The sequence below is a fragment of the Pseudonaja textilis genome, chromosome 1, assembly GCF_049901715.1.
Source record: "Pseudonaja textilis isolate UNSWEBS1 chromosome 1, rPseTex1.2, whole genome shotgun sequence".
Classification (NCBI taxonomy): Eukaryota; Metazoa; Chordata; class Lepidosauria; order Squamata; family Elapidae; genus Pseudonaja; species Pseudonaja textilis.
Window position 1 is genome coordinate 158797557 of NC_141990.1, and position 20949 is coordinate 158818505.

A 20949-nucleotide genomic window follows, 5' to 3' on the forward strand; every position below is an offset into this window, starting at 1 on the left:
TTATGTATGTTTGCCATCTTGTGTAGTAAAAAAAAGTAGGATAAAAATCTAACAAAATAATAATAATAATAATGAAATATATAGGCTTTCCAAGATGCAGCTCAAATACAAGATTTACTATTTGAATTGAGTGTTTAAAAATAGTGTGAGTGTGTGTGTGTGCACACACCTGCGTGGACATGAGCATACAAAAACTTGCAATTTTAATTCATCCTATATCCTAGCTGTGCTATAGTAGAGCTATAGGAAAGGATAGTATATGGTTGGTGATCCTGTTTGCTCAGGTTTTTCAGTTCCATATGCAACTATTAGAGAGAAACCCCTTTTACATTTTACACTAGCCAGAGAATGAGGAGATATATGCAAGGCCAGCAAAATCAACTTGTGAGCATTCATATAAAGGTTCATTGCCACATTACATTTCATTCATAATGTGGTTAAAATGAGCAGATGGGAAAATTAAGAAGCATTTGGCTCATGAATTTATTTATTTATTTATATGGCTACCCGGATCACTCTGAATGATTCTGTGTGGCATACAAAGAATGAATGCACTATGAAGGGGTTCAGGGGTGAATAGAAGCTCTCTTGCTTAGAATAATCTTTCTCAAAGATATCTTAATATTATTATTGCATAAAAAAGCAAACGCCTTATGTTTTAGGTATGTTATGTATCTTTTTTCTTTGTTTTCTTTTTTGTTTGTGGCCTTTTTTTAAAAAAAGCTCTTTATTTTCACTAAAATTTCTTTATTTTTTTATTTTTCAATAAACATTTTAATATATATATGTAAACAATTTAAATATATTTTAACTTATATAAAATATATTTTGTTTATAAAAATATATTTTATTTATATTTTATATATATATAAATATATAAAATATATTTTATCTATATATTAAAAGCAATGAAAATTAATAAGCAGAGATATTATTTTAGCTCAACTCAAAATGTACTGGTAAGCAATGTTTTTAGTGAAGCCAATTACAATGTAACAAACTGTAAACAAATTTAATTCTTTTTCTGAAATAAATAAATACATTCTACTATATACAAATCCATAGAGTGGGCTATGATTGAATGGCCGATGAAAACAATGACTATATACATCGACCCTATAATATAAACTTTAATGCTACATTTAGCTTTATTCTTGTACTTTTTAACTTCCCTGTTAATTCGTATTGTTCGTTTTTTAAAAAGTCTGTAATGTACAAGAATTCTACTTTTTTGGGTTAGCAGTCTGTTTTGGAAGTTTGGGGAAAGGTCCTCACAAAAAGAGGATGCAGTAATAATTTATAAGCAGGTTCCTCAAACAATCAAATATCATGGTGAGCCTCACAAGAATGGTAAAACCGAAAACCAGGTCAGTAACTTGCACAAAAACTTGAAAAGTTTTAAATAAAAACCACACTCTAGAACTCACGATAACTTTCTCCAACAAAGCCTATTTTATAGAAAAACAGATGACATTAAAAAAAAAAAACAGGACAATGGCCAATCGAATAAATTTTAGGCGCCCAAACAAATTCAGGATTACTTTCCAAATGGTCTTATTGCAATGTCTCGGAGTACAAATCCAATACTCCATCAATTTGTATGGCTATCATAGGTTCCTCCCCAACCCCCAAATGGATGCTCACTCATGCACAATGACTACTGACTGACTCCAGGCAGCTGCCTCCTAAACTAAACTTCACTCACTTTGTTTATCTGCTTCAGCCAGCTCCATGAGGCAGACCAGACTAACAGACCAATGGATTAAAGGTCTAATACTACTTCCATTGAAACATATACTTCCCTCCTCTGTCCCTCAATCTTTGTGTAATTATAGGAGGGGCTTGTGTGACGTGTTTTTTAAGCTATTTTGTGGGATGAGATCATGACCCCTTGTTTGATCTTTGCCTTGGCAGCAGCTCTTGTTTCTATCCTTCAAGGCCATTTGCTATGCCCTCTAGAGCTTTTTTGTTTTCATGAACTTTTCCTTGGTTGGTCTTATGTCCCCTAACAAGCAGCAATCACAGTCTCTGTCCATTTCCCCCTGCTTGAAGGAAGTGGAACACTTAGAAAGACTTCCAAGCGATCAGAACCCATCATTTTTACTTGTTAAAAAAATATGTCTGTCCCACAAGGGTGGGACAGGGGAGAAGTCCAAAGAAAGAAATGGAAGATATTTGGTGACCAGTGGGTTATTTTCTCTAAAGCACTTCTAGTCATCCAACAACTGGATAAATACCTGGATAAGGCATTTTGTGAATAGAGGAAGATATTTCTAGTTGTTGTCTGAATTTCCAAAAGATTCAAATCCATAATTACCTTAATTATGATTTATTTATTTTGCTTTGGAGATTAGTGTAAAATATAAACTATACATAAACTAACCATGTGGGCAAGGTACACAGAGGACTGCAGCCTAAACTCTGGTTGGCTTGTTAGCATGTCAATAATTCATGCACACACCCTCAAAGTGGTTCATATCAGCCTGACTTTGTCTAACTCAAGAGTTGCTTCAGAAGGGGCCCTAGAGAATTAAAAAAAACTTGTGATATTTCAGTTGGGTTGTAATATTCTGCAAATATGGGTTGTTCAATTTTTAACATTTCCATAAAAACATTACAAGCAATGTCTAGAAACCAACATGACTGATACTTTCCTTATTGTTTTAAAACATATATGAAACAAATCAATTCACGTGAGTTACAGTTTGAAATTAAAAATACTTTGCATTCATACTTTAAGCCATATTTCTGAACAGAGAGAAATGGGGAGGGAAGATCAAACTGTTTAGTAGAAAAATAATACTAAAAAGTGCACTTCTGGAAAACAGCAAAGGTAGTTGAAGAACTTTGACAACAGATTTGGATTGACTTGGAAGCAACCCTAAAAAGGTTCCTCACCGTTTTGTTTTAATTTTTTTAAAAAATGGTGATGATATACTTACAGCTTGTACACAGGCAGGAAGAAGCACAGTCAATCCCACCAGGAGCATAATTTGCATATCCCTGTACCAAGACAAGATTGAAATAGTTACAATTCATCCCCTTATGGCCAGGCCGGCTCTTACTGTTTTGCATGTCTTACAGCCACTTTTAAGAAATGCTAACAATACTTTCCCTGCCAGTGAAAATGGAAGCAACTGCAGAAAGAAATAAGTCTACTTACTGCCTAGTCCAGCATCCTAAACTGAAGTGTGGAGTACTTTTCATGTCTGCTTATTTTCTCCTCGTTGAAGAGGACGGTCCTAGAAATCAAAGGGAACACAGTCTTGGAAAGAGACATTAGCGGCGGGCAGAGGCAGGCATTTTTCACGGGGAAGGTGGGGAGGAGAGAGGAGGGGGATTAGCGCAACCTCCAAAGGGTCGCCGGAGACAAGTTAAGCGGCACTTTCCTCCCGGAGAGGCTAAACAGATCCCCATTGTCGATGGTGGAGGACATTCCCCGCCCCTCCCCATTCCTCAGAAAGCTCCGCTTCCCTCCGGAACCACACGCCGGGTGGAAGAACTTTTTCCCTCAGGTGGCTTACCGGGCTAGCGCGGGGCGGGGCGGACGACGACACACCCGGGGCCCTGAGACGTGAAAGTAACGCCCGGGGTCGGGAGGGGGGGCGGGCACGAAGGGAGCGAGAGAGGCGACCCTCGAGGCGGGCTCAAAGCTGAGGGCGGCGAAGTCAAGGCTCGCGCCCTTTGCAGGTATGGACTCACCTTCCAGTCACCGCAGCTCCCTCAGGCTGCCGCTCGGCCAGCCCGCATCCTTCCTCCGGACGCGACGGACTCCTGGCTTTGAACGGACGCGGGAGACGGCGGAAACCGGCCGACTCCTCCTCGGCGGCTCCTGGCTCCCAGGGGCCGGGGGCGGAGAGAGGCGGGGAAGGGAGCGGCCGCGGCCGCCCACAAGCGGGGCCCAAGAATCAAGCTCGCCTTTCCGGCGCTAGAGACGCTCCAGGCGGGACACGGGAAAGGAGGCTGACTGTATCAGCCCCGCCGGGCACGGGCACGGGCACGTGTGAGCACACCGGTGGGGGCGGACGGAGCTTTTTGCGACGATGGGTAGCAGGCTGGCGGGGCCGGGCATCGCGCTCCTCTTCGCGGTGCTGCTGCTGCTGCTCGTTCCGGGGTCCGAGGCGGCGGGGGTGAGTATTGCCGACCTGCCTTCGGATGGCTCGCTTGGCTCTTCTCTCCCGCTTTTCCCTGCCGGCGGCCGTTAGCGGGATCGGGCCGCCACACCCTCCGAGCCTTGGCTCAAGCCTTTCCTATTACATCTTGAAGAAGCGTTTTCTGAACTCCCCAAATCCGGTGGCAAGTAGCAGTCTGCTTCCTATTCCCAGCAGCGCCCCACTGAGCAGACCACTCGTGGGAGGTCTCTTTCTCTCGGGGCAGATTTCTGCCGCCTCAGAAGCTACTCCCGATGCAGAAGGCAGGCAGGCAGGGCAGGGCAATCCGGCATCGTCCCGTAGGCTGCTAGTCCTGGTGTCAGTTTTTCAGGCAAGAGTCGGCGGCATGCCGGATGCACCGGAGCAGTAGGTTTATTTGTATCAGTAATGTCCGTTTTATTTGAATAGCAACCCTGCTTGCATTAATGGCTTTACTACATTTGTAAGTAAATAAATTGCCGCTATGATATAAATGTTTGTTGGCATTAACGTTCTGGGGTGAGACAAATTGCCTTTGAGGGCATTTGCACCAAGACAAATTCCTTGTGCGTCCAATCCCATTTGGCCAATAAAGAATTCTCTTCTATTCTACTGTGTTTGAAAGCAGCCACTTTCGTTTTGGAACACAGGGGAATTGGACAACTTGCTAATTTACTGTTCAATTTCATTTATTCAAGTCTGCTTTAAATTCATTGTTTGAACACGTCCTTAAGATGCCTCTGTAGTGAACCAAAGGCACCCACAGACTATTTTTGCATTTTAAAAAAAATGCCAAACTCATGGTAACTTATGGTTAATAAACGACGTTTTTCTGAATGAAATCAATTACTCATGTTTACAAACTACAATGAGCCTTAAACTAGCCCTCCACATTGTAGTCTAATAATATGTGAACCCACTCACAGATTTATTGAAGTATTAGAAATGGAACAGTGTAATCTCACTATTTATTTTATGGGAACTTCTAAATCCACATTTATATCAGGAATAAAGTACATATAACTCTATAAACGTCTACCTAGTCAAGATAATGTTTTACTGTGGTTGGGAGATTTGTTTGTTTTTGTTTATTTGAGTGAAACTATGGTTTCCAAAGTACTGCAGACTTTCAATTTAATCAACCACTTCCATCAGTTGCTTATATGACCTGTAAGGTCATAAAAGCTTCCATTATTTAAAATTTCTGGACCATCTTTACTTTGCTAGAAAGAAAGAACCTAGATGTCAGATATCTTGTTCACTTTGTTGTCATTCCAAACAATTTTATTCTAGCTTGCCAGTCTTTTCCCCTAAATTTCCTTTTTCTAATCCTATCGTATGTAATTCTTCCCCTGGTAATTTCATCATAATCGATATGAAACTGCTTTACTGAGTGCTCCAGGGAGAAGAGATGAAGAATAAAATATAGTTAATCTGTTCCTTTCGATTTCACTAATTATGATTGATTGGCACAGATTGGCAGATATCAGTCTAAAAGAAGGATTCTTTATCTTTTTCTGCTATGTCTGAAGAAATCTACAAACCTCAGGAAAATAACCTCAATAATTTAAAATAAAAAAAAATGTACAGAGATTTCTGAAGGAAACAGATTAATTGCATATCAGCCTGGGTTCAGGCCCTGGCATAGGGCTGAACATACCTTTATGACCCTCTTTGATGACCTCTGACAAGACTGGGATAAAGGGAGAGTAACTCTCCCCGCCCCCAGTCTTGTTTTATTTATCAGAGGGATCTGATACCATCAACAGCAAGATAGGCTGCAAGATTTGGGGAAGGGTGCACAATGTTGCATTGGTTCTCCATCCTGTATAGCAAGTTCCAATTTGTGGCTCTGGGCAGAAAGAAGTCAACCCTGGTGACTCAAGAAGTCAACCCTGGTTATGGTGTGCTGTAGAATTCAACTATTTTCTTCCTTTCCTTTAATACCTACATGAAGCACAGGGGGAGTGATATATCAGCATGGGGTGAAGTATACATACATATCCATTGCTTCCCAAAAACTGATGTGCTAAAGGCACTGTCTTGATGCTTAGAGGTTGTTAGACCAGGAAGAACAGACTTAACCCTGAAAGAAAAATTGGCTGTGGATATGGAAACCCTCTATTCTAAAGATAGTCTCTTTGTTTCTGAAGAACGTTGAAGCCCCCCTGGACAGAGGCTGTTCCTGATTTAGGGTTTTCCTGGGTGTTTGGCACTTGCTTGAGCAAATATGATGGTATCTAGTGTACCCATAGCAATTGTTTCTGGGTCAGGAAACACTGCAGACAGTTATGCAGACCGTCATCACTTGGCAATTGGACTATTTAATATATTCAGGATTCTGCCCTTGAAGACCATCTAGATTCTAGGAGCTTAAACCAGTAGTTTCCCAGGTAATAATGGGCTCTTCAAGAGTTGCCCATGTAAAACACGTCTATCCTGTAAACTGCTTTAGATGCCAGTCAGCTTCCAGGTGCAAATCAAGGTGAGAAACCCCACCTTGAAAACTCTACAAAGAGAGTGAGATACAGAGAGATACAAAGGGAGGGAGAGAGATTCGGCTCAATTCAGCTCTGTCTGCTCCCCTCTCTCTGTCTTCGCCAGTTTTGCAAGGATTCAGCAGCGATCTAAGGCAGCAACCTCGTAGCACTGTGAGGTAACAGCCTGACTGTCACTACTTTTGGAATACAAGGTTTATTTTTGTATCTTTCCAGAAACAGAAAGAGCGTGGCCAAATTTCCTTACAGTTATTTCCTGGGTGCGGGAGTTGGGAAGGGGGGTGGGGAATGGGGAGAAGGAGGGAGAAAGAGACATAGAGAGAGAGAAAGAGAGAGAGTTAGAGGAGAGGGAGAGAAGGAGAGGGAGAGACAAAGAGATGAAAAGGAGGAAAGGAGGGAGAGGGAGATAGAGGGAGAAAGATAGAGATGGGAGAGGGAGGGAGGAAGAAAGAAAGAGAGCAACCTGTTCCCCATAGAAAACACAGAAAACCACAAAACCTGGGGGGTCATGTGACTCAGTGGGAGTGACATTGAGTTGCCATGTCCACCCATGTCTCGGGGCTCCCAGTGTTTTGTTTTCTGTGGGAAACAGGTCCAAATGGCTCTTTGAGCATTTAAGGTTGCAGACCCCAGACCTAGGGGGAGGCAGAGGAAGGGGCACTTTGACCACATGCCAATATCCAGGATCCTGCTCAGCCAAGCCTGCCCCTCTTTGTAGTTGCCATGCTTGACAGCAAGTTCACAGGGTGCCCCTCGTGCCAGGGATCAGCCTCTCAAGCTGCCCCCCCTCTTGGGGCACTCAGGTTGTAGAGGGTGGTGCTTTTCCCTTCTTCCTGGAGCAGGGTAGAGTTGAGGAAGCCCAGGGCAGGCAGCTTTGCTCTACTTTCTCAATATGCCACTTCTGCGTTTGACGCGCCGGCTCCACAGGCTCACTCAATTGAGCCGCTTGCACCTCTCCAGTGCAACAGTCAATGGGGTGAGCCTGCAGTGCTGGCGCCTTGAATGCCCCCTGCCTCCTCTTAGCACCCCCAAGGGGGCTGGCATAGGGGTGCTAAAAGGTGGCAGGGGGGCGTTCGAGGTGCTGGCACTGCAGGCTCATCCCATTGACTGTTGCAGCGCTCTAGAGCCGGCAGCAGCTTTGCTTTGCTTTCCTAAAGTGTCACTGCTGTTGCGTTCTGTCTGTGTGTCTGTCTGTCTGTCTATCCATCCATACATCCATCCAAAAGGTCTGTCTGCCTGCTTTCCTGCCTACCTACCTGCCTGTCTGTCTTTCTGTCTACCTACCTACCTACTTACCAATATCTATCTACCTACCTACCTACTTATCTACCTACCAATCTATCTACCTACCTACCCACCTATCCATCCATCCAAAAGGTCTGTCTGTCTGTCTTCCTGCCTGCTCGCCTGCCTGCCTACCTATCTACCAATATATCTATCTACCTACCTATCTACCTACCTACCTGTCTTTCTCTCTCTCTCTGTATCCATCCATCCATGCTGGCGCCACAGGCACATTGGGAAAGTAGAGCAAAGCCAGTCTGGGAGGGAGGGAGGGAGAGAGAGAGAGAGAGACCAGATGCATCAGATTGAAATGAGGCCTAGTTTAGACTGAGGCCCTTTTCCACATTGAAACATCGTTGGCTTCTATCCAGGTTGGCTGAGGAATGAGTGCAAGCCGTGGCGGAGGCTTCCTTCCTCCCTCTCCCCTCCTTCTCCTCTTGTGCGCACCCTCCAGGCCCCATCACAGCCGCCTCCATGGCTGTTCATTGCTCTTGCAGCGCCTGTGCAGCACGCTCAAGTTTAATGTACTCTATTCCATCCCCTCCTCCTCCTCCTGGAGCCCATTACAAAGCAGTGCATCGGAGCTGCTGCATTTGAGGTGCCGGCTCCGGAGTGGTGCACAGTCAATGGGGTGACCCTGCAGGGCCTCAAACACCCCCCTTCCGCCTCTTAGCACCCCTCTAAGGCATCCTACCGCCCCCCAGGGGGCGGTACCGCCCACTTTGGGAACCACTGCTCCACAGGATCACTTCAGGACTTGGTTATTTGAGATCTCCCATAATAAACTTAATATGTCAATCCAAAAGGATCTAGAAGAGAAGTCCTAGAAAGTGGCATAGAAATATTAAAGAATAAATGAAATAATAGATTTAGATAATTATATACATATATACAAGAAGGACAGAAAAAAAATCTGTATTTATGTTTGCTACAACTAATACTTGGAAATGAATAGGAGAGCTTTGTCTCTCTATATATTGAAATATAATCACCAGAAAATTTTGTTAGAACTTCTAGAAATTGTTATTCGGTAATACCTAAGGGCCATATGTTAGCTGTCTCAGTGCTAAGTACAGGTAGTCCTGAACTTACAATAGTTTATTTAGTGACCATTCAAAATTACAACGGTGCTGAAAAAAGATGACCATTTTTCACATTACAACCAGCATCCTCATAGTAATATGACCAAAATTCAGATGCTTTGCAATTGATTCATGACAGTTGCAATGTCCCAGGATCATGTGAGAATCTTTTGAGACCTTCTGACAAGCAAAGTCAATCAGAAGCCAAATTCACTTAAGGTCATAAAATGGGGCAAAATTTACTTAACAACTGTCTTGCTTAGCAATAGCAATTTTGGGTTCAGTTGGGGCTATAAGTCAACTACCTGTAGAAGTTTTTGACCTGGTAGCTGAAAAGGGTCTAAATATCTACGTTGTCCATCACATTCCTCCACCATAGCCTGCTCAGTTATCTTTCCTTGTAGGGGTCAGGGGAAGGCAAATTGAATATAGATTATCTGGAGGTAGAAAAGGTCATTTTAGCAGTGACCTCCTAGTATAACACCTGACAATCTTACTTTATTTCAGTAAAATTATTCTTTTTATTCTCATATGTATTATTGAACATCTTAACCAGACAAGAAAAAAGAATAACAAGCTAAGTAAAATACTGGGGGGGAAAAGTGAAAAAAAAAACCAAGGGATTTGAAATATCCTTGAAATTTTAGTGTTTCATTAATTGATTGTAAATAACTGCATGCATTTTAACATTTGAAAAAAACTAAAAATCCCCGTTAAACCTTAAACGGAATATAAGTATCAAAAACAATAGTCAGCATGTGGCAAAACAGACTGGCTGCAGGATGTCAAAGGAGCACGACAAGGCTTATATACTTCCCCTTTATTTATTTAACCTATTTGCTGATTATATCAATATCAATAATTTGTGCTCTGCCGATGATGCTACCCTGATAGCCAAAAATGCAACTAGTCTTCAGGCTTTCGTGTTAGCCTTGCAAGGTAGTCCAGACAAGAAGCACTACCAAGATTACTAGCTTTATCCTTATTGTAAGATTACATTAACAGTGTCTTGCAAGTCTGAAAATACATTTCCCTCCTTTCATTTTACTTTCCCAAAAACTAGGAAAAAATTGTTTTGAGATGCTTTTACCACCTCCCCTCCTTCAGACTCAAATTTCATTTATCGGATTGTTGCATAGGCTATGACTTTTCCTCTTGTCTCCCAGTTACGTTTCTGTGACTGGTTAATTTAAAATGCAGGTAGTCCTCAACTTAAAACCATTTGTTTAGTCACCTTTCAAAATTAAAACAACACTGAAAATAGTGACTGACAACCATTCCTTGTGCTCGCGATCATTGCAGCATCCTTACAGTCACGTGATCAAGTCTGGGCACTTGGCAACCAAGCCTATATTTGCCAGAGTTGCAGCTTTCAGGGGTCATATGATCACCATTTGCAATCTTCCCAACCAGCTTCTGACAAACAACTGGGAAAGCAGGATTTGCTTAACAACCACAAAATTCTCGTAACTGCAATGATTTGCTTAACAACTATGGCAAAAACTGTCATAAAAATGGGTGCAAATCACTTAATAACCACATTCTTTAGCAAGTGAAATTCTGGTTCCAATTGTGCGGGTAAGTCAAGGACTACCCGCAGAACTTTATAATTCTCTGATGTATAGTCACAGAAATTTAATTTTTTGTGTAGTGTTGAATCTCATTAAATTTAGTAAAGGTATTGCTTTTTTTAGTCTGTTAAAGTTCTATGTCAGCATCTGAATGTTGCATTAATTGACCCAAAAACTTGTCACAGAGCCATATTGCTGCATATATTCCAATATCAATATTAAATCATTCGTTGGTATCTATAAATGAAACAGTCTTTGTATAAATTCAATTTATGGTCTTGAGTTGCTAACTTAACTATTAATGTTTTATTTTTCTAAAGGGTAATAATCTGAAAAACAATATGAAAGAGCTTGGAGTAAAAATCACAGAATCATTAGATATGTGAAAGGGCTCATTACAACTAGCACCAATAAGGATGGCGCAGTGGTTAGAATGCAGTATTGCAGGCTAGCTGTGCCCACAGTCAGGAGTTTGATCCTGACCGGCTCAAAGTTGACTCAGCCTTCCACTCTTCCGAGGTTGTTAAAATGAGGACCCAGATTGTTGGGGGAAATATGCTGACGTTTGTAAGCTGCTGAGAGAGTGCTGCAAAACACAATGGCTGGGTATGTAAGTCTAAGTTCTATTGCTACAAACCATAATAATTCTTTGCAAAATTGCTTGCATTCCTATCAAGCCCTATGACATTTTTCAAATCAGCAAAATATTTTTATATGTATTTCTACAGATCAATTTAGGTGCGAAATGCATTTCCAGAGATTTTGGCTGGTCATGAATGAATTAGCTATTGATGACTCCTTTAGCACTACAAAAGCTCTTATTACAAAAGCTCTTCCTAAAGCATATTCTCCTCTTGAGTCAGAAGCTGTGGTTTGCTTTTTGTTTCCAATTCTTGACTTGTTGGGATTCTGTTCATTATATCATAATGAATTAAACAATGGAGATGGCTTTTAAAAAAATTATTTAGCTGCAGGAAGAATTAAGCAGAAACGATTCAGCAATGTGCACCTGAATTCAAGGAAATTCTAACTTATTGTGATATAGAAATGCTGTTAGTATTGGGGGCAAGGTTTGCTGAACCTAAAAATTTAGAAGCAAGGATTACTGGGAGTAAGAGACCTGATTCTCAAATAAATTTGCATATGTTTTATAACTTATTACAGAGCACTAGGTTATGATGCTACAGGACTCCTAAATGAAAATTTGTTTATTCTTTCATTTAGGTTGTCATATAATTTCTTATTTTAAATTGACATTCTGTTAGCCAAATATTTTCCAAAATTTGTTCTAAAGACAATAGCATAAATAATAAATAATATTTGAATTTATGTAAATATTAATTGTATTCTTTCTCATTAATCTCCGAGGCTGTGCATAAATGTTTTTCATTGTAATCTCTGAAACTTCCAATTTCTTACCTGCAATTCCATAGAGCAAGCAGCATTCGCTAATATTCCTGACTGCCTTATAGAGGAATAATGCTGTTTTTCACATTAGGAACATTTCAAATATTTTAAGCCTCTGATAAACAGGAACTTTTAAGTCGAGATCAGAGATAGGACACTGTCCAGTGAACTTTTCTACCTAGACTTCTGGAATTGAGATGGTTTGTTCACTCACATCCTAAGGATCCCATGCTAATTGAGCCGGCCTGACCATGAGGCATGATAAACCCCACCACTTAGTTGGTCAGTTGGGATCATACCAAAGAGAACACGCATTTTATACCTTTTAGCTAAAGAAAAAGGTAGGCACTATTCATGAATGCTTGAGGAACGCCTAGCCAATGCTGCCAACCAGAAACTACAGCCATCTCCAGATAGGTTGTTGCTGCAGTTTGACCAAAGCCAAAATTGAGTATTTCAGATCAAAGAGCATCTAGCCTGCAGCCACTGTCCGAATGCTCTTTGACTACCTAGGACCCAGTTGCTGCTATGATATGAAGCTAAGTTTGAGGTATGCCATAAGAATGAGAGCCAACTTGAACAACAGCTTACAAAGTTGCTTCTCAAGAGGACCCAAATCCTATGCAGTCTACTTTTTCATCTAACCATTGACTGGACTTGTACTCTCTGTGCCCTAGGCTGGGTTTAGCTGGTGCTTAAATTCTAGACTGGGAACTCTCTGTGTTCCAGGGAGATTTTCCCTAATGTAATAGGACCCTTTTATTTTATTTTATTTTATTTTATTTCACTTCTTAATTGCTCGTCTCTCAATAACAGGGCTCTGGGTGATGTTTAATCAATAACATTAAACATTAAAACAGAATAAAATAAGATTAAAACTTTTAAAAATATATGAAACTATACTTTAGGTTTCTAGAATTTCTTCCAATGTAAAACGCTCAGAGGTAGAGATACTGTTCAATAACAGCATTTCAGTAACAGCAAACCATGACTCCATTTATTTCAGTGGACTGTTTATGGCATGTTATTCTAGTTTCTATCCTTAGAAGGAAGCAGTTATTCATTCAATGGCTGCCTGATCATCTAGACACAATCTTATTAAAAGAGTAGGATCCCAGAATCTGAAAAAAAAAACTCTAGGTTCCTCAGTTAATGCTTGATTTTTCTGTTTCACATCCTGATGTACTTGGCTCCTTTTGAACATAACAGACATGAAAGAATCCACACTCTGAAAGCAGCAACAATTTCCATCGTTGAAATCCAAATACTGAATCTGATCCAATCTCTATTTCTTTGGCAGAGCAGATAAAATTTTGCATGGTTGAGATTTCATCTCCTTGGAACTCCGCTCATGTTGGCTTTTCAATTTCAGACAACTAATCTAACAACACATGTATTAGAAAGTAAATTACATTTGAACTGGTTAGTAGGTACAGCAAGTGTTTAGAACAGTTTGTAATTAGGGCCAGGATTGTAGCTAAATTTTGTATTATTTATCACTATGACAATTAGAAGTTTGGGGGTCTGATTGTTTTTCCAGGTATATCTAGAGCAGGCTTTTGGTCAATATTCTTTTACTCTGGTCCACATTTAGCATTTTAGCTGTGGGACATCCTTTGGTATGTCCTGCTTTATTTAAGTGGTGGAATGTGAGCTTATGATGGTATACGGAATTCACTGTGGAATGTGATGTCATCCTGAGCTTACTAAAAACACATTTTCATTTGGTGACTTTACCGTGGGAATAAGCCCTTAGTCATTTGAGAGCAGAATATTGGGAAAGCTCCGTGTTCTTTCATGGGAGCACTTTAAGACAAACTGACCCTGGAAAAAGAAATGAAGAAATCAAACCAAGTAATCATAAACTGATGGGAAGAACTGTTAAACAGTGAAACATTCTGCCCTACTATCGGGGGGAAGATTGAATGGATTCTTACACTAAGCTAGTTGGCTGAATTATAAGGCCACTTTTAACTTCCATGTTCCATGATTTTGTTATTATTTTTACAGCCGTTGCAAGACAGGCTCCCCAGGCAGATATACATGTTTGGCTAAAATGTGGTTGGTTTGCTTAATCGATAGTTTGTATAGCACCCTATTATTTTTAACAATAGTTAAGTACTATTATAATTTCCTGGATACACATAAAACTTTGAATCATATGCTAATTTTAGTTGCTGGATATGTGCACAAACTACATTGTAACCTAACATGCTGTGCAAATATAGCTAAGGATCCAATGTTTTATACAAATCCAGATAACTGGATTAATCTAATGTAATAATGCAGGATTCAAATAATCATAAATTAATATACTGCATAAGCAGCTTTAACTTTAAAAAAATTAATAATTTCCCCACTTAAAAGAATAAAGGTTGGATTTATCAATGATACTATTACTTTGTTCTACCATCTTCATGAAATTGTCTTCCCAGCTATAGTAAATTGTTTCCTATTAGTCACTAGTTTTTAGGGGGAAAGTATTGAAAACAAATACAGTTTATAATTGGCGTACAAACAATAGTCATTTATTTCAGGATATAGCATTTCTTCCAATGTAGGCTACTCCAAATTTATGATGCCTGGTTTATCTAATGCCACTCCTCTTCACTCATTTTTAGGCAATCAATAATCAGTCCTCACATTTATTTCATTGGGTAGCATCTTTTGTCAATGTGTGGTAAACCAGCAGCTCATCTAATTGGGCTTGTATATGAGCAGATAGGCCCATGATAAGGGAGGTACCCAACAAGAAAACTAGAGCAGAAAAAATTCTCTTCATATAATTGCGTTGCTCTGAGGTACAAACTTCTCTACTTGGAGAGGCTAAAGTCTTTTAAAGTCTTCAGTGAGCAGAGCATCTGGAAGTCTACTTTGTAGTTATTGACAAAGGTTATTGAGAGGATTCCTCCCAAAGGACAGGATGCTATGAGGAAGGAAATAGGGTGGAGAAAGAAAATAAAGTACACAAATGACTGGAAGACTTGATTTTTGCTATCAGTACTCACTTGTGATTACTGTATCACCTTTTTTGCACAGGAATGAGGCAAACAAGAAGGTATGTGTGCAAGAAATGAAGGAAGGATAATGGAAGTGCTATTTTTTATTTTTTTAAAAAAATAAAGCATTATTTTTATGTAAAAATTTCCTTCCCATTTTTATTGCCCCAAACTAATGCAACAGCCTGTAGTAGGTAAATCTTGTTGAGTCTTGGTGCCTAAAAAGGAACAAGTGACCTTAAACAGAGCTGCTGTAGCACTGCCCACTAATCAATAAGGGTGGAATAGTAAGTACATTGTGCCCCTTTTATAGGTTCAAGCACAAGCTTGAGCCTGTGTTCAAACAAATTCACTTCTGTTTCTTCTCTAGCAATGATCTAGAGCAGGGCAATCTCATGGCCTGCAGGCCAGATGTGTCACATGCTCCCCTGGAAACCCAGTTTAGCAAACTCGTGATACGTCTTGTGACGCTGCCATGATACTGCAAGTTTGACATCCCTGGTCTAGAGTATTTCTTCATTTGCTTCATCTTCCTGAAATGAAGATGAAGTAAATCAAGGGAGACTTTGGGACATGAGGGTGAGAGAAGCCATAACCAACTGGATCATTTCAGTGATCCAGTGATCCTGAGATGATCTATGCACTTGGTGGAACTGCCTTTGAGATTGCTAGAAAACTCGAAACATTCCCCAGAGTCCCTCCACAAGGCTTCTGGTGGGTCAATTTAACAATTCTTCCAGCTGCAGGGATTTCAAAAAGTAGTTAGCTTCTGGTGAGCCAGAATCATCCAACCATGCTTTTGGACACCCTGTAGCATTCTCCATTTTTAGTTCACCTATCAGTTGCTTTGAAGTGAAGATTGGATGTAGAATGCTTCCATGAAGTATGCTGGACTTGAGATAACTTGTGACAAACTCCGTGATGGACTAAATTCCTAATCTAGACCAGATCCTCCTCTAGAGCATTGAAGTCCTCCAGCACTATGAACCTAGTAGATTTCAATACCGGTCTAGCTATGTGCTCCAGGTGATCAAGAAAAGTACTGTGCTGTGCAGCAAAAGAACCAGAATCCTTCAACTATTTTCAAAGTCACATAAGGGCAATAAAAGCCACCCCACACATGAACAGTATTCCTAGTTGCCACCAAATCGATGTAATCTCTATCTAATGGTCCTGGCATCAATGTTTGTGCAGGCTTCAACAATCAGGAGGTCAGATCTCAGGCATTGCTACCCTCACCCAACCAGGATTTGATAATACATGGTTGTGTTTGTATTAATACTAATATTCAGTATTCTATTCTTAACATAAACTACTGTCCATCTATTTTTCTCTACAATATTTTTGGTATCTTTTAATTGTATCCCTTATTCCCAAAAAAGTTTGACTGCATGTGCCTCATATATAAAATCCAATTTTAATATTTTTTTTATGCCGATAAATATCAGTATACCCAATATCATTTCTTAATTAAGGTAATTTTTGAATATACAGTAAGTCTGCATCTAGCTTGCTTTATAAAATCTTTATCTATGTAAGTTACTCTGAAAAAAATACCAGGAATGTTGTAATATCCTTCCGCTGCTCCCTTAGTTAATTTTTTTAACCAATAAATCTTTTGGCATCAAATATGCTTTTGTCTGAAATACATCACCATAGTTTCCTTCCTCTATAACAGAGATAGGCCAGCCAATCTTGGGTGAACTAAAAGAGACAACAAAAACAGTGTCCCCCAAAAAACCTAAGTCTAAAACTGATTAATATTTAGATGGAACACCATTAGGATATCCCAACTTTGGACTGGGAAGTTAAAAATAATCCTTAGAAGGAGATAATGGCAAACTTCTATATTATACGGATGTACCTATCAAGTCACCAGAAGTTAATCTTGACTTGAGACAGATTGTATCTTTATGGTGGTACAGATTTCATTCAACTGCTGTTACAATTAGCTTTTGCCAACATAACAAATGGAGATGAACAATAGATGTTGAAGTAGAACAAAACAGGGAGAGTTGTACCAGGCTTGTGCAGAATTAGACCACATGACATGATGGTGGATAAGTGTGCATCTAAGAGTTGGCTGGACAATAGTAAGCATTTTCCCAGTTGGGTTTCAGGTCCTCTAGTAGCTATGAGAGTATGGCTGGAGTGAAAGGATTGATGGGATTTTTTATAACAGTTGCACCATGAGCACTGCTCCAGAGATGACCAGTTGTGAAAGTCTGAACTAGGAAGGTAGCCTGTAGCCTGAACTAGGAAGGTAGCCTGTTAAGATTCTTGCTGGGGCATCAACCACATAGATGGATACTACTGGTCCTTTACAAGCATCAACATCTCATCTCAGGACTGATGTTGAAGTTTTAATTTCAACATTGGGTAATTGGGTAATTTCAACCTTCAAATCCTGGGCGAAGATTATGGTGGATAAGATTGCCAGACTATGGCCTCTACTCAATTGCCAATCCCAAAGAGCTCCTTGGTTTATACCAAGAAGCCTAAAAAGATGCCTAGTAGCAGGAAAACCAAAACACAACTGATACTGGTAAGAAATCATACCGAAGCTTATATACAGTAGTGAAACATCTTTTCCGTAGACACCTGGCAGCATTCAAAAAAGCCTTGAAAACCTTCCCATAAATTTGGGAGTAGTGTGTGACTGGAGAAGGTGTTTATTTATGTGAGGGATGTGTTACTTTCGGGGAACTAAGAGTTGTTTATTCTTGTTTTTTTTAATATTTTTATTGTTTTATTATTATTTTAAGCTTTCCATAACTATACTGCATGTGTTCTTATGCAGTGTTTTCTGGCATAACGACTGTAATGAAGGTTTGTTGTCGGTTGGCAGTTATATAAATAAGTAACTACATCCACAGATCAGGCAGGAGGCTGTTTGATGTTCCCTGGACCCTTCTGCAGTTGTTTTAGCAGAAAAGGTTGCCCATATTTGCTCTGTGCTATATGGCATGTGGGCAGAGCCCAATGTTGGCAGTTTTGATCTTGTGGAACCTAAGAAAGGGGTATCCTGTAATTCAGATATCCCCATCCATGTGCTAGATCTATTTTCTGGGACTGAGGGTGGAGTTAGGTCTGAGTTTCTTTCTCATGCGCCCTCTGTTTCCTGGGCTTAAAATACACTTTTTAAAAAAACAATTCTTCCAAGGTGCTTTCTGTGGCTCATTGCTCCCTCAGAAAGAGGTGATCTGTGCATTTGGGGTTCATCTAGACTCTTGGTTTCTGTCTACCCTAGCAGCAGCAGCTCTTGCCCTGAGCATCATTTGACTTTTGTAGACAAGTATGGAGATGGGAATTAAATGAGGACTACCTGTAACCATTATGTAAATATCAACTTAGATGTTTGAGATTGCATTAATATCAACTTAATAGACAAGAGAAATGAAGAAGTAACTGAAGATTGCCCTGCCTTGATTCTCTTTAGTATAAGTGGGGGGGATGAAGAGAGACTCTGTGCCAGCTTTTCATGATTGGTTACCCTTAGCTTTCTGGGTTGAATTAATAGCAATAGCAACAGAGCTTAAACTTATATAACGCTCATATAATGCTTTACAGCCCTCTCTAAGTGATTTACCGAGTCAGAATATTGCCTCCAATGCTCTGGCTCCTCATTTTACTGACCGTGGAAGGATGAAAGGCTGCGTCAACCTTGAGCTGGGAAAATTTGAGCCCCTGGCACTCAGCAGAATTAGCCTGAAGTACTGCATTTTAACCACTGCACCACCGCAGCCATAATACTGCTACTTATTATCTTTACAGCCCTCAATGGTACAGAATCTGGGTGTAACAGGTAATGTCTTGCCAGAACTAAATTTGCCTGTTCAGTCTGGGCATAAGGAGAAAGGTTGTAGTAGGTCTTCCCTCTTCGAGGTGTAATGGGAGATGGACCCAAAATTCTCAGAAGCCACTCCCTCTTCTTAGGACCCTCTCCAAACAGGGAAACTAAGCAGAGCTGTACTTCAGCAGGCACTTGGTCCTTAAAGATAGTTTTAGTCAGGGGTGGGATTCTACCAGTTCACACCTATTTGGTAGAACCAGTCATTAACATTCTAAGCAGTTCGGAGAATCGGTTGTTAGAAGAAATTACTGGCCTAATCCTATAAGGAAGGCAGGAAGGAAACATTCTGATGTTGCTTACAGAAACTGCCTCTCCGTTAACCCTTATTACGTTCTTGGCAGGACTAGTCTTCCTGTCTCAGGAACTTCTCTGGAGTTTTTTTCCCCTCCTTTGCTGGTACTTTGCTTGTGTGAAGTGACCATTCAAAGTTACAATGGCACTGAAAAAAGTGACTTATGACAGTTTTTCACACTTATTGTTGCAGCATCCCCACAGTCATGAGAGGCCAGGCGAGGAGATGGTGCCTTGATGTGAGTGATATTGAGTTGGCCAGGCCCAGCTAATAACATGACCACCAAGCCACATCCACCAATTAAGCCACGTCCACAGAACCGGTTGTTAAAAAATTTGAATCCCACCCCTGATTTTAGTCATGGGACACCTTGGAGATTTCTCTTTAGTTTTTTTTTTAACACTGTGGTTCCAATACATGTAGGAATGTCATTGCTCAGAATTCTGATGGATTGAGATAGGATATAAATATTGTCAAATAAATAAACAAGCATTTCACTTACTGCAGCTCCATACTGAGCACTATTCTTCTCAGACCCTGTCATGTTACTTGTGAAATGTAGTTTGGAAACATTCAATAAATCTTACATCAAATTCCTTTATCTGTACACCTCCCCAGAATTTCATCTTTATTTCTGTCTTATTTTTTAAAATGCTTAATGAGAGAGCCACTTTATACTCTTTGTGACCTGTACTGTATGTTGCCATGTATAGCATTCCAAAGGTTTTTGAGACTTCCTCCTACTCCTACCAGTAAGTCCTCTGAATGTTGCCCTGACAAAGTGAGCCAGGATTATAATTTTTTTGCTTTTAAACATATCAAATAAGTACTTTTTCCAAGAGCAAATGTATTTAGTTTGGCATTCCCATCCGCAACTTTGACACAGATAGACTAGAGGAAGTGATGGGTCATAGGAATCACACTGGATCAGATCTCCATCCTGGCTTACATATCCATTTCCGGCACATGGGAAGAGATGCCCGAGGAGACATAAATAAATGATCTCAGGGGAGATCTGAAGTTTTAACAATGTAGCAAAGCTAAATTTGGCAATAAGCATGCTCATTATTTTGTGTGTTATCTCAAGCTTTATCAAAATGGGACTTAAGAGAGATGTAATTTCCTTCTTTTGCATTTTATGTACAATGTTTTTCTTATCTTTGATTTTTAAAATTTATACATGGAGGTTTTACTCTCTAGTTTGGAAATATTTTATCTTTTAAAAAAAGAAACCTCCTTTTTTTGAAAACAAATTTCCTATTGTTAGAAATATACATATAGAAACCAGTGGTTTTAAGACTTACATTTAACTAAGTTTGTAAAAACACTTTTTTTAAAAAAAAGTAACTCTTGGATTTGTGGAATTCTTTGCCTCCCTTTTTAATATAGTTCCCAAGAAGAATTCATAGTTAGTGAGTGCTGTCTAGATTGTACACCATCTAATTTTTGCCACCAAAATACAATTTTTATACCTTGGAGGCTTGGTTTATATGCTATATTTAAAGTAATGTGCTGGTTTCATTTTTGTTTAGCTTGTTTTGTGAATTTTACCATTACGGTCAAATGGTAGATTGCTCATTCAATAACCTTTGGTTACTGCAAAGAAGATATCAACCAGTTCTAGGATCTGAGCAGTTGTATTGCTTGCTCAAAACTTTCCTGCAATCATCAACCCAGATCATCCTTTATCTTAACCACATGCTCCAGCCTTCATATCTTTCAGCATGATCCTTTCATATTCAAGTTTGACTACATTATATATTTCAGTATTTTGATAAATCTTGCTAGAATGTCTAACTATATCAACTATTAATATTTTTAGTTGTGAAATAA

At 39.9% G+C, this 20949-nt stretch overlaps 2 protein-coding genes across 2 annotated transcripts in view; one reads left to right on the forward strand and one right to left on the reverse strand.

The window, feature by feature from the left end:
* COL4A2 (collagen type IV alpha 2 chain) overlaps positions 1-3870 on the reverse strand; it is a 164385-nt gene extending 160515 nt beyond the window's left edge. The window contains exons 1-3 of the mRNA XM_026707722.2: positions 3703-3870; positions 3164-3242; positions 2943-3003 (exon numbers count right to left, since the gene is read on the reverse strand). Of these exons, the coding sequence (XP_026563507.2) occupies positions 2943-3003; positions 3164-3207 (105 nt within the window). The 5' untranslated portion in view covers positions 3208-3242; positions 3703-3870. The remainder of the gene's footprint in view (positions 1-2942; positions 3004-3163; positions 3243-3702) is intronic.
* Positions 3871-3916: 46 nt separating this feature from the next.
* Positions 3917-20949, forward strand: part of COL4A1 (collagen type IV alpha 1 chain) — a 142614-nt gene continuing 125581 nt past the window's right edge. Inside the window, exon 1 of the mRNA XM_026707637.2 lies at positions 3917-4130. Coding sequence (XP_026563422.2) covers positions 4044-4130 — 87 coding nt within the window. The 5' untranslated portion in view covers positions 3917-4043. The remainder of the gene's footprint in view (positions 4131-20949) is intronic.